General features: G+C 49.3%; 1 protein-coding gene and 1 long non-coding RNA gene across 4 annotated transcripts in view; both read left to right on the top strand.

Annotated features, from left to right (window-relative positions):
* Positions 1-1,587: 1,587 nt before the first annotated feature.
* Positions 1,588-14,180, top strand: part of Ptprg (protein tyrosine phosphatase receptor type G) — a 670,876-nt gene continuing 658,283 nt past the window's right edge. For 2 of the 3 annotated variants that reach the window (XM_048356066.1, XM_048356067.1), the window contains exon 1: positions 1,588-2,398. In XM_048356066.1, coding sequence (XP_048212023.1) covers positions 2,314-2,398 — 85 coding nt within the window. In that variant the 5' untranslated portion in view covers positions 1,588-2,313. The remainder of the gene's footprint in view (positions 2,399-14,180) is intronic. The other variant, XM_048356068.1, reaches the window with a different exon arrangement.
* Positions 7,568-13,050, top strand: LOC125358701. Its single transcript, XR_007212359.1, has 3 exons — positions 7,568-7,581; positions 11,990-11,993; positions 12,652-13,050. It is a non-coding gene; the product is annotated as an uncharacterized LOC125358701 (long non-coding RNA).

Consider the following 14,180-nt stretch of genomic DNA (forward strand, 5'->3'; position numbering starts at 1 on the left):
CTCTCCCTCCCCAGCTCCCCAAGCCCTTCCAAGAACAAGTGGTCCCCAAGAACACTCAGGGGGGAGTCAGTGCTCCAACAAAACCAGGAAAACCTCAAATTCCAAAGCAAACAAAGTGGCCTCATTCTCTAGCCAGGGGAGGGTGGGCTAAAGATAGAGCTTGGACCCTCCCCGAGAACTTCCTGGCTTTTATTAGTTAGTTACCCCCAAGGTTAAGTTTTCAAAGCCTTTTCTTTGCAAGTGTGGGTGTGAAACTGCTTCCTAATCACGTTTTGCGGGAAGCTTTGCGAACATCTGTGTATTATTTGAAAACCTGGAATCCGGTTGGGTAGTTTGGTTGGGTGTGGGGCCCCGCCCTAGTGAGATCAAACCGCAGGCACACATTTAAAAACGTGTCATGATCGCTTTTTAAACAGAGGCAGAAAAATTAGGCAAAAATTACAAATGGCTAATTACCTTGGCTTAATTACACATGTAATCAAAAGCCCGCCTCCCCCACTTTTAGCACAAAACTAAGAGGGGAAAATGGGGCGCTTAGAAGTCTCAACGATAAAGATTTTCTTTCTCTGGGAGAGCCTAGGGACAAAACTCATTACCGACTAGCCTAGCCTTCCCATCCTCCCCCCCACCCCCCACCCCACCTCGCCCGGCCTCCACATAGACTAAAGGACCTAGTGGCTCTCCTGGGAGGCTTAGCTTTTACCCCTCGGGGGTGAGAGGCGCACTTCCGGAGCTCTCCGCCCCACCAGGCCCGGGTGCGGCGACCTTCTCCAAAGGAACAGCGACTTGGCTAAACTCCGCCACCGATCCCTTGCTGCTCCGGGGAAAGGGGGTGTGGGACTTGGGCTGGAATTTTGCAAGCTTGGGATCAATATATCCTCCCCTTCCCCCACCTCCCCAGTGGTGGACTCCGCCAATGGAAGCACGAAAAGGGTAAAAAAAAAAAAAAAAAAAATCAACGCAACCTGAAAGCAAAGGCCGATGGGCTTTGTTCCCAAGTCCAAGAATGCGCTGGGCAGGGGGCGCGCGGGCTGTGCGCCCCACCGCGGCAATGCCTAGGCGGTAAAACCGATCAGAAAGCCTCCTCGCCCTAAAAAGACAGCGGGCTACTACCTCCCTCCTTTCCTTCCCCAGATTCAGGCCAGGCCACCCCCACACCCCCCAAGTCCCGGATCCGCGAGCAATGCCGACAGGCGATTTCGCCAAACCCGCGGAGAGCGCAGCGTCTTTAAGAGCTCACACAACGGGATTCTGGCAAAGACACGGCGGCCCCAGCAGGCAGTTGCCCCCTCCTTCTCCAAAATCCGGCCTAAGTCACTCCAGGCACCCAACTGCACCAGTGGAGCCCCAAAGCCCAAAGGCCCGCCTGGATTGCTGAGTTGGGCGACCCCCTCGGAGACTGGAGCCGAGCGTGGCCGCTTTAAGAGCGAGGAGAGCGCGCTCCCGCCACTGGCCGCCCCGGGCCGCGCGCCCCCGCCGTCCCCGCGCGCCCCCTGCTCGCGCGCCTCCGTCGCCGCGCGTCCCCAGCTCGCTCGCTCGTTCCCTCCTCGCTCGCCGGCTTTAAAGTCTCTGCCAGGATCCATGCTCACATGTTACTTCCTGTATGGAGGCATGGCCAGTTTCCAGCCCCGCGCTCCCGGTTTCTCCCCAGCCTGCGCCGGAGCCACAACTTTCAGGAGCATGGACTGAAGGCGCCCTCGCCTCAGCGCCCCTCTGAGAGCCTTTGTGTTTTCCTCGGTTTCCTCCGGCCGTTTCTCTTCTGGGGGGCTTTGCGCTGCCCCCGCCTCTGCCCTCCCCTTCCCCGCTGGCAAACATGCCTCCTTCCTTCCCGGGGCCCTGGAAGGAGCTGCCCGCCTGAAGCCCGGAGACGCCGCGCCGCGCCTCGCTCAGCCCTGCCGTTGCCCGCCGGCTCTCGGGCTGCGCTGCCGACTCAAGTTGGGGATCATCGGCTGCTCGCCGCCGCCTGCTAGCCGGTCCCTGCCTGCCCCGGGCCCCGGGCATCGCCGCCGCCCGCCGACTCTTCGTCCTGCCCGCTCGGTTCGCCTGGCTTTGAACGGAAAGCAGCCCTTCTCCGCCGAGAGGACCGTCCCCCAGCGTGGCTTTGCATCCCCGGTCACTTTTTGAGGTTTTCCGGGAGGGGCGCTCGGCGGCTTCCCGGGTTCCAGCGGGACTCGCCGCCGAGCGTGGGGGGCCCCCGTGCAGCCGGCGAGCGGGGAAAGCGCCCGGGCTCCGCGGAGGCTCGCACGGAAGCAAGAACTTATTCAACAAGTTTACCCCCCCCTGCTTTCCTCTTTTCGATGTGCGTTTTCGGACATGCGGAGGTTACTGGAACCGTGTTGGTGGATTTTGTTCCTGAAAATCACCAGTTCCGTGCTCCATTATGTCGTGTGCTTCCCGGGTGAGTGCCTGCCGCTTGGGGGGACGCGGCCCCGTTCCCGGCTCCGGCCCGCGCGCGCGCAGGGTAGGGCAGAGTTTGTCGCTGGGGCGCGGAGCTCGGGCGCCAGTCTTAGGGACCCCGGAGAGGGTGAAGGGGGGACCAGGGGCCGGGGAAGCAAAGATTTGCTTCACTGACTATGGCAACGTTTAGGGAGGTTGGTCGCGGGGAGAGTGGAGCCAGGAAGGGCTTGCCGGGGAATAGGGTTGGGTTTACAGGGGTCTGGTATCACTCTGGGTTGGGGGCCCGTGGCGGGGGGGGGGGGGCTGGAGTCGGGAGGAAATGGGATTTGCTTCGCTAATCCCGCACTGTTCGCGAGCGCTGGAGTTGTAGAGCGTCTCGGGAGACCGGACCGGAGCCTTGGAGAGGATGCTTCTGTGTGTGTGTGTGTGTGTGTGTGTGTGTGTGTGTGTGTGTGTGTGTTTGGGGGGGGTGATGGTGGGGTTCCGGGGTGGTCCCCTTGCTCAGGTAGGGATGTATTGAGCTTTGGTGGCGGGGACCGGAGGGGGGGGGGTGTCTTTGCAGCTCTTAAGACCCTTAGGGAAGGCTGGTGTTCGGGGATGGAAGCAGGAGGCTGTCCGCAGAAGATTTGGGATGTGGGCAGCAGCTCGCATTCTGGTCTCAGTGGTGGGGGGGCTCCTCTTCCCACACCAGCAGAGGCTGGGGTGCTAGCTACGTCTGGGTGTCAGCGCGAGGCTGCTCCCAGGGCTGGCGTAGGGTGGGTCGTCTGGGCACCGCGGGAAGACAAGGAGGTCCGAGCCTCCTCCTGCCTCGGCCTCTTGTACGCTCCTCTGCTTGGCTGGGCTGCGGGGGGTCGGGGCGCAGGGGGCGGGTCGGTGACTAGGTTTGTCGTTCGCGCCAGGGCGGATTTTTTTTTTTTTTTCCTTTCCTGTCTCCCGCGCCCTGCCTACCTTCATCTTTGCCCTTTTGCAGGCTGCTCGCTAGTGACAGATCCAGACCAGTTCCTTTCTGGTCAGGTTAAGACAGGAGCAATATTGGCCATGGACGACTGTAATAAATCCCTGCACGTAACGGTGTTGTAGCTCAGTGACCTCCACTTCCAGCCATCAGCTGGCAGACACCCCCCCTCTCCACTTCGCGAGGGTAAAGGCCAGGAACCTTGCTCTCTCTCGCCTTTTGCAGGGCCCGTGGGGCTGCACCCCCAACTCCCTCGAAGCTGTCCAGCTCCCTCCCCGGGGATGGAGGCCACATTCTCTGCCCTAGCTAGGGAAAGGGGTGGAAAAATGGGGTGCTTTCTTCCATGGCTCCTACGTGGACATAGAATCTCCCGTTTTTCTTGCCTTCTCATTCACCACTTACTGGATGCTTGCAGGTGAGGATTATCTGAATCTAGAAAGAAAGGGGGAAAAAAAAAACCCAACAAGGAACGTCTCCCTGTGTTTCTTCTTTCCCTGCTTCACCGCCGCCTGTCCCCCGGCAGCCAGAGCGCCCGGATTTGGTGCAGCGGCTCCCCCAGCCTCGTCGTGCGCCCAGGAGCACGGTGCTGGCGCCCTCGCTGCCCTCGCTCAGGAGCTGGCTCCGGGGGGTGGGGGGAGGCGGTGGGGAGACAGGCAACAAGAGCCCTCGTCTCAATTTCGAGGGTGATCTTGAGGGACACGGTCCTTTCTTTGGCACCCCTCTTCTCCTGCGCATCCTCCGGTGCCAAGAACGGCGCGTATCTTTGCTCACAGTCCTGAAACCCCGTTCCCGGGCCGAGCGAGGACGTGTGTCCATACTTCCTCCCATGAGGCCTGGGGTTTGCCCACCCGGGGTCCGGCCTCTGTGGGACCTGGGTCGAAAGGCATGTCTGATGCAAAACAGTTGCTCCCCTCTGTCATTCAGACCATTGTTAAGTGTATACTAATCATCCCCTCCCCTGCACCCCGCTGGGCTCCCCTTTTTTGGCCTTGGAGTTGGCTCAGGTGCACCCTGGATCCTTTGTGAGGGTCACTTTTTTTTTTTAATAGGGGGCAGTGGGAGGCTGCGAAGAGCAGCCTTGCGAAACACACATTTCCAGTTTCCTTGCTGGCCACCTTCCTGGGGAGACAGCCAGTGTTCCCAGCCGTGATGTTCTTTTTCCTGGTGTCTGGGAAAGCTTGACATCCAAAAAGGGGACTGGTGGGGTTTGGATTTATTATCTTCCTCATTTTCCTTACCTGCCTACGTTGCGAGATAAAGCTCCCCTGGCCTCTTGCCCGACAGCCTAGGGAAAGGGGAAGAAGGGACCGAGATGTTAGAAGGCCCTGGGGAAGACGGGGTGGGGGGGGGTGGGTTGGAAGAGGGCCTCTGGAAGAGAGGGTCAGTTTTGGCGGCAGGCAAAGTTACAATGTCACCCAGCCTAGGGAAGGTTCGGGCTTTCGGTTTTCCGAGGTTGTGGTGACGCCGCTGGACCTCAGGGGGCGCCCCCGAGCCACTCGTCGAGCTCTGACCACCTCCTTTCTACGAGGATGGAGAGCGCAGGTTCTGAGGTGGGGTGGGGTGGTGTTGCAACACCCATCTCTCCCCAGAGGAGAGAGGGGTTGCGCTTGGCTCTGGTGCTGCTGCTGCTTCTGGGCGGCTGGAAATGGGGAGGGAACTGGAGTTCGTGCTGGGAGCCCTCCACATCCCTCCTCCACCCCCATCACCTGAGAAGCTTTTTACAAGCTTGAAATGCGGGATTAAACCATGTTTGTCATTTCGGATTAGGGTCCTCCTTGTGGGCTCTTAACCCACATCTCGTGTTACTTTTAATTATCTTATTAGGTTCCTCAGAATCACACCACCTTTTCAGTTGTATCTTAAATTCCAGTTTCTGCTGTGGACAGACGGGGTCGGAAACACCTAGCAGGAGTCTCTCCCCCTCCAACTCCCCCCCCCCCCAGGATCAGAAACAGTGCTTGTTTGTTTATTTCGGTACTGAGGCTTAAACTCTGGAACTGAGCTTCCCCCCCCCCCCCCCCCAGGCTAGCACTCTACTACTTGAACCACAGCTCCAGTTCTGACTTCTTGGTGGTTCATTGTACATCCATCTCCCCACTTTGCTACACAGGATTCCCCCCCCCCCCCCACAGCCTCCTGAGTAGCTAGGATTAAAGGCACGAGCCACTGCCACTCAGCTGAGTTTTTCAGTTTCAAAACAGCAGTCCAACTGATGTGAGGTCGCATTTATTTGCTTATTTATTGATTGCCAGTACTGAGGCTTGAACCTGGGGGGCCAGCCTAACACTCACTGGGTTTGATTGAGCCAGGCCTCAAGCCCTCAGGCCAAAGGCAACCTGTCTTCCAACATGATACTGGATCCCTTCCATTCTTCTAGATGTTTTAAAAGTTGTTATAGATAATATGTACAGACAGAAGAATATAATGGAGCCCTCTATGTTTCCTCCTCAGCTCCAACAATGGTCAGACTCTGTTTATTCTCACTGTGTCCCCCTCCCCCCCAGCATCCTCAACATATTCAATTTTAAGGAAAATTTATTTTAATATTTATTCTATAGCTCTAATCTTTGGGAATTTAATTGCCTCTTACAGGATGTAAAATATGTTACTTGAAAAGGGTGTTATCTATTTTAAAATTCTCTAGCTATTCAAAAATTTTAAGTAAAAAAATGTATCTCTTTTCTTCTGGCCCTCAGAATGAATTCTTTGGTTCTGATGTTTTGTGTGGGTGTTTGATCCCTTCTAGGCATCATCGGCAGTAGGAAGTTGTGTCCCTTGGATGATGGAGATTGGTGACTAGAGAATCTTGACTCTCCTAAGCAGGCTCTTTTCTGTATTTGCTTGTGCATGGCTTTTATTCAGATGAGCTGAGCATCTCTCAAGACTTTCTTAGGGAAAGGCAGAAGTAATATTTGCAAGTCCAAAGTCTGATTCTCAGAAGTGTGATGTGAAATTCTAATAGTCCTCACTACCCCCATCCCCAGGGTGTCTGGTTTTGAAAAGACTCTCCTAGCTTCTACCCTGGGTCCTTTTGATTAGGGTTATGGAATTAAAACCTTTGATGTTAGACCAGAGTAGATGAAGTTAGGGCATGAATAGAAGGCATAACAGGATCACTGGACAGTAGAGGAAGGAGGGTCCTGGGAGAGCTTTAATGCCTGAGTTCAGCGGACCACTCCCCCCTGACTGCAAGATTATATTGTTTACACGCAGTTCTTCAGGGAAATGCTGATGACTTAATGCTGTGAAACCAAGCTAAAAAATATTTTAGATTTACATTTCTCTTTTTCTTTAAAAATAACAACAAAACTCCTCAGTTAACAAAAACCCATTGCACCAATTGCAAGGGACTTGCCTATTCATCTCAGATGGTTTCAAATGTTCTTGCATAATCATGACTAGGGAAGCCCTTTTCCCTCCATTTTTCCTCCCTTCCTCCCTCCCACTTCTGTTTTTCCTGGCATCTGAATCAAGGGAACAGTCTAGGCACTTTGGTCTAGGTGAGGAAGGTCTATAGTACTGCTAGTGGGTAGTTTAACGTTTTTCTTTTGCCATGAAAGGTGGTGGTGATGGTAGTTGAGATGGGGTCTCGCTATTGCTCTTTGCTGCAGGCTGGCCTTGTACTCAGTGTGTCGTCTGGGTCTGGGCTGGCTTTGCATTCTTCATCTTCATAGTAATTGAATGACTGGTGTTTGCGTGCCAGGCTTGGTGGGAGTGATCTTAAACCAGGTTTTCCACTCAGCCTTTCTACCCACACCTTGTGGGACAATGCAATGCCATTTCTAGGCAGGATGAAGATGATTCATGTGCATTTGGAATAGGGAGATTAAAAAACAATTAGGATTAGCACTTTCATCTCTGGGGCTCATCTCTCATGGCCAGATGTTGTAATCTAAAGCTTATGGGGGAAAGTGAACATGCATGCCTTAAGATTCTATCCGAAGTGCCTGATACTGGCCAGTAGTTCTGGGGACACTCGGATCACCTGTGAAGAGATCACTGTGAGATGATACCAGCACTGGGTATTTGGCTGGGCCTAGTGAGAAGTACAAGGTCTTGTGTAACTAGTACTATAAAGGAACCCAGGGAAGACTGTCCCTCTCTCTCCTTTAGATCACCTGTGTGGATATAGGTCAGGCCAGTGGCTACTGATGCAGGAGAGGGAGCAGCTCCAAGAAGGGAAAAAGCCTGAGAGGAAGAGCTTGCTCCCAGCAGGCTGTGAGAGCCGAGTAGCCACGTATGGAATTTGGCAACGGTTGCTGAATTTGTCCCAGGACGAGGTGGCCGAGCTCACATCAGGCTGAGGTTGGCTGTGCATGATTTAGGCCCTAAGAAAATATTTGCAAAGGATTAAAGTGTTAGGTAACTTCCAGTTCCTGATCTGAGGAATGGGAGTAACCATCTCAACTGCAGGGGGAAAAAAAAGGAATCCTAAAAAAGCAAACAAAAGACAAGCCTAGGGCTGGCAGTATTCTGTGCACTCTGAAAATCAGGTGCCCACCTGTAAAAACGGATTATCTTGTTACTGACTTGGGTTGACTTTTTTTTGTTGTTGTTGGTTGTGGGGCTTGGACTCTGGGCCTGGACACTGTCCTTGAGCTCTTCAGCTCAACCACTGAAGCCACAGCGCCACTTCTGGTTTTCTGTTGGTTAATTGGAGATAAGCATCTCAGGGACTTTCCTGCCTGGACTGGCTTTAAACCATGATTATGGGATTTCAGCCTCCTGAGTGGCTAGGATTACAGGTGTGAGCCACTGGTGCTTGTCTGGATTGACTTATTCTTGGTGGTTAATAGTCCACCTGTGCCCAGCTTTGTGTGGTTAATGTTTAAAAATTTTTTAGTGTTTTTAGGGCTGGGTGGAAGAATGAGAGTTCATCAGGTGTGCTCAGTTGCTCTTTTGAAGCCCCCTAACTGAATTGGATGGTATTGCTGTTTTACTTTTGGAGGGGTAGGAGGCAGCTGGCACGTTGACAACTTTGGTACCCATCTAGTAGTTAGTCATTTTGCACAAATTGGGTGTATTGTTTGGTCACCATATAGCAAGTAGAGTATTTGGGAACCTATCACTTCTTAACGCCTTTATTTCATTTTTTTTTTCTATTGAGAGTTGTATGAGAATATAATATAGCAAGAATTTGTTCCCTGGAACCAAGCCTATTGCTAGCTGTGCTACCTTAGACAAGTTATTTAACTTCTCTGTACCTATGTTTTCTCTGCTTTGGGAAGTGGGCTGGTGTTGGTATTCCGACTCCTTAGGCCTTGTTATGAGGCTCAGATGAGAGTCCAGTCTGCACTTGGCACCACACGGTAAATGGTAAGTCTTAAGAAATGTATGTTGGGGAAATCTGCATGGAATCTATGGGAGAGGACAGTGGAATGGCCAATGACAACTGTGGATGGAAACATATTTATTTGTAAATGTATATACTCATATTCTTGTCTGGCTTTTTCACACTCTTACTACTTGAGATACACTTCTCTTAAGACGTCTTGCTAATTGGAGGTAACTGTCTCACAGACTGTTCTACCTTTAAACTGCAATCCTCAGATCTCAGCCTCCTGACATAGCTAGGATTACAGGCCTGAGCCACCAGCTCTGGGCTTTGAACATACAATTTTTGTTTGTTTGTTGTTGTTGCCAGTCCTGGGCCTTAGACTCAGGGCCTGAGCACTGTCCCTGGCTTCTTTTTTGCTCAAGGCTAGCACTCTGCCACTTGAGCCACAGCGCCACTTCTGACCATTTTCTATATATGTGGTGCTGGGGAGTCGAACCCAGGGCTTCTTGTATGGGAGGCAAGCACTCTTGCCACTGGGCCATATTCCCAGCCCTGTACATACATTTTTATTATACATTAAACAGTGCATCTTGAGGTTTTGTGCCTGGCTTTGAATGGCAGGATGAGGACCAGTCAGGCCATGCTCTGAGAGTAGAATTGGTAGACTTGAGGTTAAAGGAGTGAGAGTGTCCCTGTGGGTCCGAGATCCTCTTCACGCACATTGCAGAGCATGGCTGTGCTCTCTCTGCTTTAGATGCTTCCTGCAGGCTTGAAACGTGACTCTCCCAAATCCCTGGGTAGACAGTTTCCGGGTCCTGCATCTCTACTTGTTAATTCCTCTCCTTGAGCTTTGTTTGTGCATTCCGTGTCTGAAACTATGACACTGTTCTGCTTGGCTCCTGTCACTTTGGAGTTTCAATGGGAAGCCAGCAGTGGTCTGTTTTAAATTCTCACCTGTGTGACTCTTGAAGAAACTCTCGCCCCCAGTTTGTGAATATTCACAAAGTCAGATCTATATGCCAGGGAGTAAGTACTCTAGTCCTAGCTATGGCCTCACTGTTGTTGCAGAAATTGGGAATATGATTTTTCTGGCCAAACAACCAAATGTGATTTTGAACTCAGTTTCAGCTATTTTGGGGGAGTAGCAAAGTGACACAGTTGGCTGCTGAAATCTAGCAACTGAAACAGAAGAAATAGAAGCACGGTTCATGGATATGTAATATACTTCCATGGAAGAAAATAGGACAACTGCTCGTATTTTTGGGTCTGTGATACTATCTTTCTAAAGAGCAGAGGGAAGCAGGGTGTTGTATAATGCCATGGTATACTTTTGAGGAATTTGGATCAGCTACGATATGAATCAAAGAGCTATCTGAGTTATAGCATCGCAGCCACATACATTTTGCAGTGCACTTAAAATCAGATGATGAATTGATTTGGAATTCTTTAGATGAAGCTGCTGGTTGCCCATAGCTCACACCTGTAATCCTAGCTTCTCAGGAGGCTGAGATCTGAGGATCAAGGTTTGAGGCGAGCCAGCATGAAAATCTGAGTCTCTTAAGCTCAGATTGACCACCAAAAAGCCAGAAGTGAAGCTGTGGTTCAAGTAGGCCTTAAGTTAAAAAGCTAAGGGACAGTGCCCAGACCCTGAGTTCAACGCCAAGTACTGGCACGTGTATTTACACATATGTGCACGCACCCCTCTCCCCCTAGAGCAATTTGCTAAGCAGAAAAGCATAGTCCAGATTAGTGAGGGATTAGTTGTTGACTTCAAGGTTGTCTTTTCTAAAACTTCCTAAGAATTGTCAAGAAGGTTTATTGGTAAAGCAATGGGTATAAGTGATTCTTGCTTTTTTTTTTCTTTTTTTTAAGTAACACTTTTCTGGAAGTGTTTCTGTTCAGTTTGGAGGCTGAGAGTCTTTGAGCCACTCCTGGATTGGTAGGTTGTTGTGAGCAAGTTATCTAATATTTTTGGGTGCTGGTGGTACTGGAGGTCTGGGAATTCTAGATATTGTAAGTACCCCTTTCCTTCTTTCCTTCCATCTTTCTTTCTCTTCTCTTCCTCTTCTTCCTCTTCCTCTCCCTCCTCCCCTCCTCTCCTCCTCCTCCTCGTTCCTTTTTTTTTTTTTTGAAGTGCATGCAGGTACTAGGCTTCAACTGAGGGCCTGAGTGCTGTTCCTTATCTTTTCCCCTCAAGGCTGTCATTCTTCCACTTCAGCATTCCTCTACTTCTGACATTTTTGGTAGTTAGTTGGAGATAAGAATATCACAGACTTTCTTGTCTGGGCTGGCTTTGAATCAGGATCTTGAGATCCCAGTGTCCAGAAAAGCTCATTACAGGCATGAGCCTCTGGTACTGGCCGCTATAAGTAACTCTTAAAATCAGAAATCCCTTCAGGACACCAGAGACTGAAAGTCTCAGCCCATTGCAGCAGCTTCCTTGGGCAAATGGTGCTCAGCCTTTTAATCTCTAAAATGGGCACAGCAGCTATAAGTACTCACACTGAGTCAAGCATGATGTAGACACTGCCTGGGTATTTTTTTCCCCCTGCCAGTCCTGGGGCTTGAACTCAGGGCCTAGACACTGTCCCTGAGCTTCCTTTGCTCAAGCCTTTACCTCTTGAGCCACGGCATCACTTCCATCCTTTTCTGTTCATGTGGTACTGAGGAATGGAACCCAGGGGTTCATGCATGCTAGGCAAGCACTCTACCACTAAGCCACATTCCCAGCCTGGGTATTTTCTACATCTCAATCCTCTCCAGAAAAGGAAATCATCATAGGGTAGTTATAGGATTAGGAAAATAAAACTGAAGGACGTTGTTACTTGTCTAAGGTCACATGGCTTACTAGGTTTCTCTTATCAGTTTGAATTTTAGACCAGATGCTGTTTGAAGATAGTTTAAAAGCTCTTTTTCCTAATTATAAAGGAGGGCCAGTTCAAAGACAGCTTCAGCTTTGAATCTCTCACCATGTTACTTTGCCTATAGAAGTAAGTACCATAAACCCTGTTAGAAATCAAGGTGCCTTCCTATATTTGCCTTGGTTGAATAAGGAGGCAATGCAATTAGCATAGGATTTTATTTGGTTACATCATAGAGACATCCTTTCAGCAGATCAGTGTAGCTTCTGAATAAGCTGGTAATAACTGTGGAGAGAGTCTGAATTTGTTGGTGGTGAGTTTTGTCATTCCACTCATTTTCAAAATAATGTAAATGATTTGGTTAGTAATTTGAGAACTTCTGTTTGGGGCCTACACTCTGGTTACTTTAGAATCATGAGGTATTTTTATTATACCGTATGTTACCAGAGTGTAGGCTACAGGTTATGAGTCACAAAGGACTTCAGGAAAAGGGCAGAGGGGAGTTAAGTTGTGGTTAGCAAGAGACAGTTTGGGGTTCTGAATTTTTTCCTTTGGAGTGAACTATCTGTGGGACCTAACTCATCAGCTTGGAGATCTTGAGCAAGACTTTTGATTCCTTTGGAGTTATTTTCCTCTCTCATAACTAATTGGCTTCCAGTATTCATTTGAAATTTTAGGGGCCATCAATTCTGGGCATCTTGGGAGGGTTGTGGTCTTTTTGTAATCTGCAGGTCAAATGCATGTTGTGATTAGTGGGATATACTTCCTGTCAGCTTGGTTCCTACAGTGCTAACTCTTCAGTTAGCCTGTTGAACCTCGTTATGGAATATCTTCAATGGGTAGATCTTGAGTCATGGATGCCTGTGTTTCATTGTAGAAATTCAGTGAACAGGCATACTGGTTCACCAGGGGAAGTAAGAAAAGATGACTTAATTTCTGCTTTGTGTGTTGTTGTTTTTTTCATGATGGCGCTCAAGTGACTGTACTGAAATTTACTTCTCAAAGCCAGTAACAGAGTCCCAGAGATTGGATACAGGGACCTGACCCAGGCTTGTGATTGGAGAGCTCCCTTGGGAAATAGCAGCTGAGCCTGGTTCTTGATTAGAAGCAGGAGCTGCTTAGGTTGGTGTCTCTTGAGTCATGTGACATCACTTGTGAAGTTGAGGGAGGTCAAAAGCAGATGGAAAAGCACTATGTAAATTACACCAGGGTTAGTTAGTAATGTTGCAGAAAGAAGGTGGATAGGTACCCTAAATATCAGAAGTATCCGAGGCAGTGGAAGGACTAGCGATGTAGCTCAAGTGGTAGAACTCTTGTCTAGCAAACGTGAAGCCCCAAGTTCAATCCCCAGTACTGCCAAAAATTAATTAGGTCCATAATCTCTTTTTAAAACTATGACAGGAAAAACTATGACAGGACCTAGATGGCTTCAAATCCTGACCCTGCCAATATCTCTCAGAAATTGGGACATTGCTTAATCTTAGTCTGTCTTTCACCATTAAATGTAACATCATAATACCTTATTGATTTGACAGGATGATGTACATACATACCCAGATAAATATGCATATATATGTATATATACTTTTTTTTGGTGCCAATCTAGGTCTTGAATTCAGGGCCTGGATGGGGTTCCTGAGCTCAAAGCTAGCACTCTACTACACTAAAGCCATAGTTCCATTTCTTTCTCCTCCTCCTCTTCTTTTTGTAGTTACTTGGAGACAAAGAGTTTTCTAGACTTTCCTGTCCAGGCTGGATTCAAACCCCGATCTTCAAATCTCAGCCTCCTGAGTAGCTAGGATTACAGGTGTGAGCTACCAGTTCCTGGCTTAATTGATTGATTTTTTTTAAAAGTAATTTTGAGATTAGGTCTTGCTTATGTGGCTCAGGCTGGCCTTGAACTTGGGATCTTCCTGCTTTAGCCTCCTGGTCCTAGGTGCGGGAATTTCAGGTTTGTGCTACCCTGTCCTATTTTTTTTTGGTCATTCATAGGGCTTGAATTCAGGGCCTGGGTATTGTCTCTGAGCTCTTTTGCTTAAGGCTAGTTCGAAGTGCCACTTTGAGCCACAGCGTCACTTCTGTTTTTCTGGTGGTTAATTGGAGATAAGTGTCTCACAGACTTTGCTGCCTAGGCTGGCTTCCAACCACTATCTTAAGATGTCAGCCTCCTGAGTGGCTAGATTACAGGTGTGAGCCACCATTGCCCAATCTTTTTTTTTTTTTTTTTTTTTAACTTTTAAAATGAGCATCCTACTTTATTTCTCCTGAAGTTCAGGTAAAAAAAATCAGAGGTTTTCTCATGCCAACAAAGTTATGGATGGTATGAAAAATTGTTTCCTGTCATTTATGATCAGGTTGCAGAGGAAAGAGTCTGTGTAAAATGAGAACACACAGCCTGTTTTAAATCTTGTGTCTCATTCTAGAAAAGAGAAGGGCACACTGTTGGGATAACCTGGAGTTCTTCAAGGGGAATTTGTCCAAAAGGTACTCTATTAGCTACTATGCTATAGTGTGCTTAAAATAAAAAGTTGAGTTAAAAAATTGGGGGCCAGGTGTGGTGTGCAGTTGTAATCCTAGCACTTAGGAGATGAGGCAGGAAAATGGAGGATGCAGACCTCAATCTGTCTGCATATAGATTCTTATCTGAAAAAATAAACCAAAAGTAAAAGGGCTGAAGGTGTGGCTCAGG

The sequence above is a fragment of the Perognathus longimembris genome, chromosome 10 (assembly GCF_023159225.1).
Source record: "Perognathus longimembris pacificus isolate PPM17 chromosome 10, ASM2315922v1, whole genome shotgun sequence".
Lineage (NCBI taxonomy): Eukaryota > Metazoa > Chordata > Mammalia > Rodentia > Heteromyidae > Perognathus > Perognathus longimembris.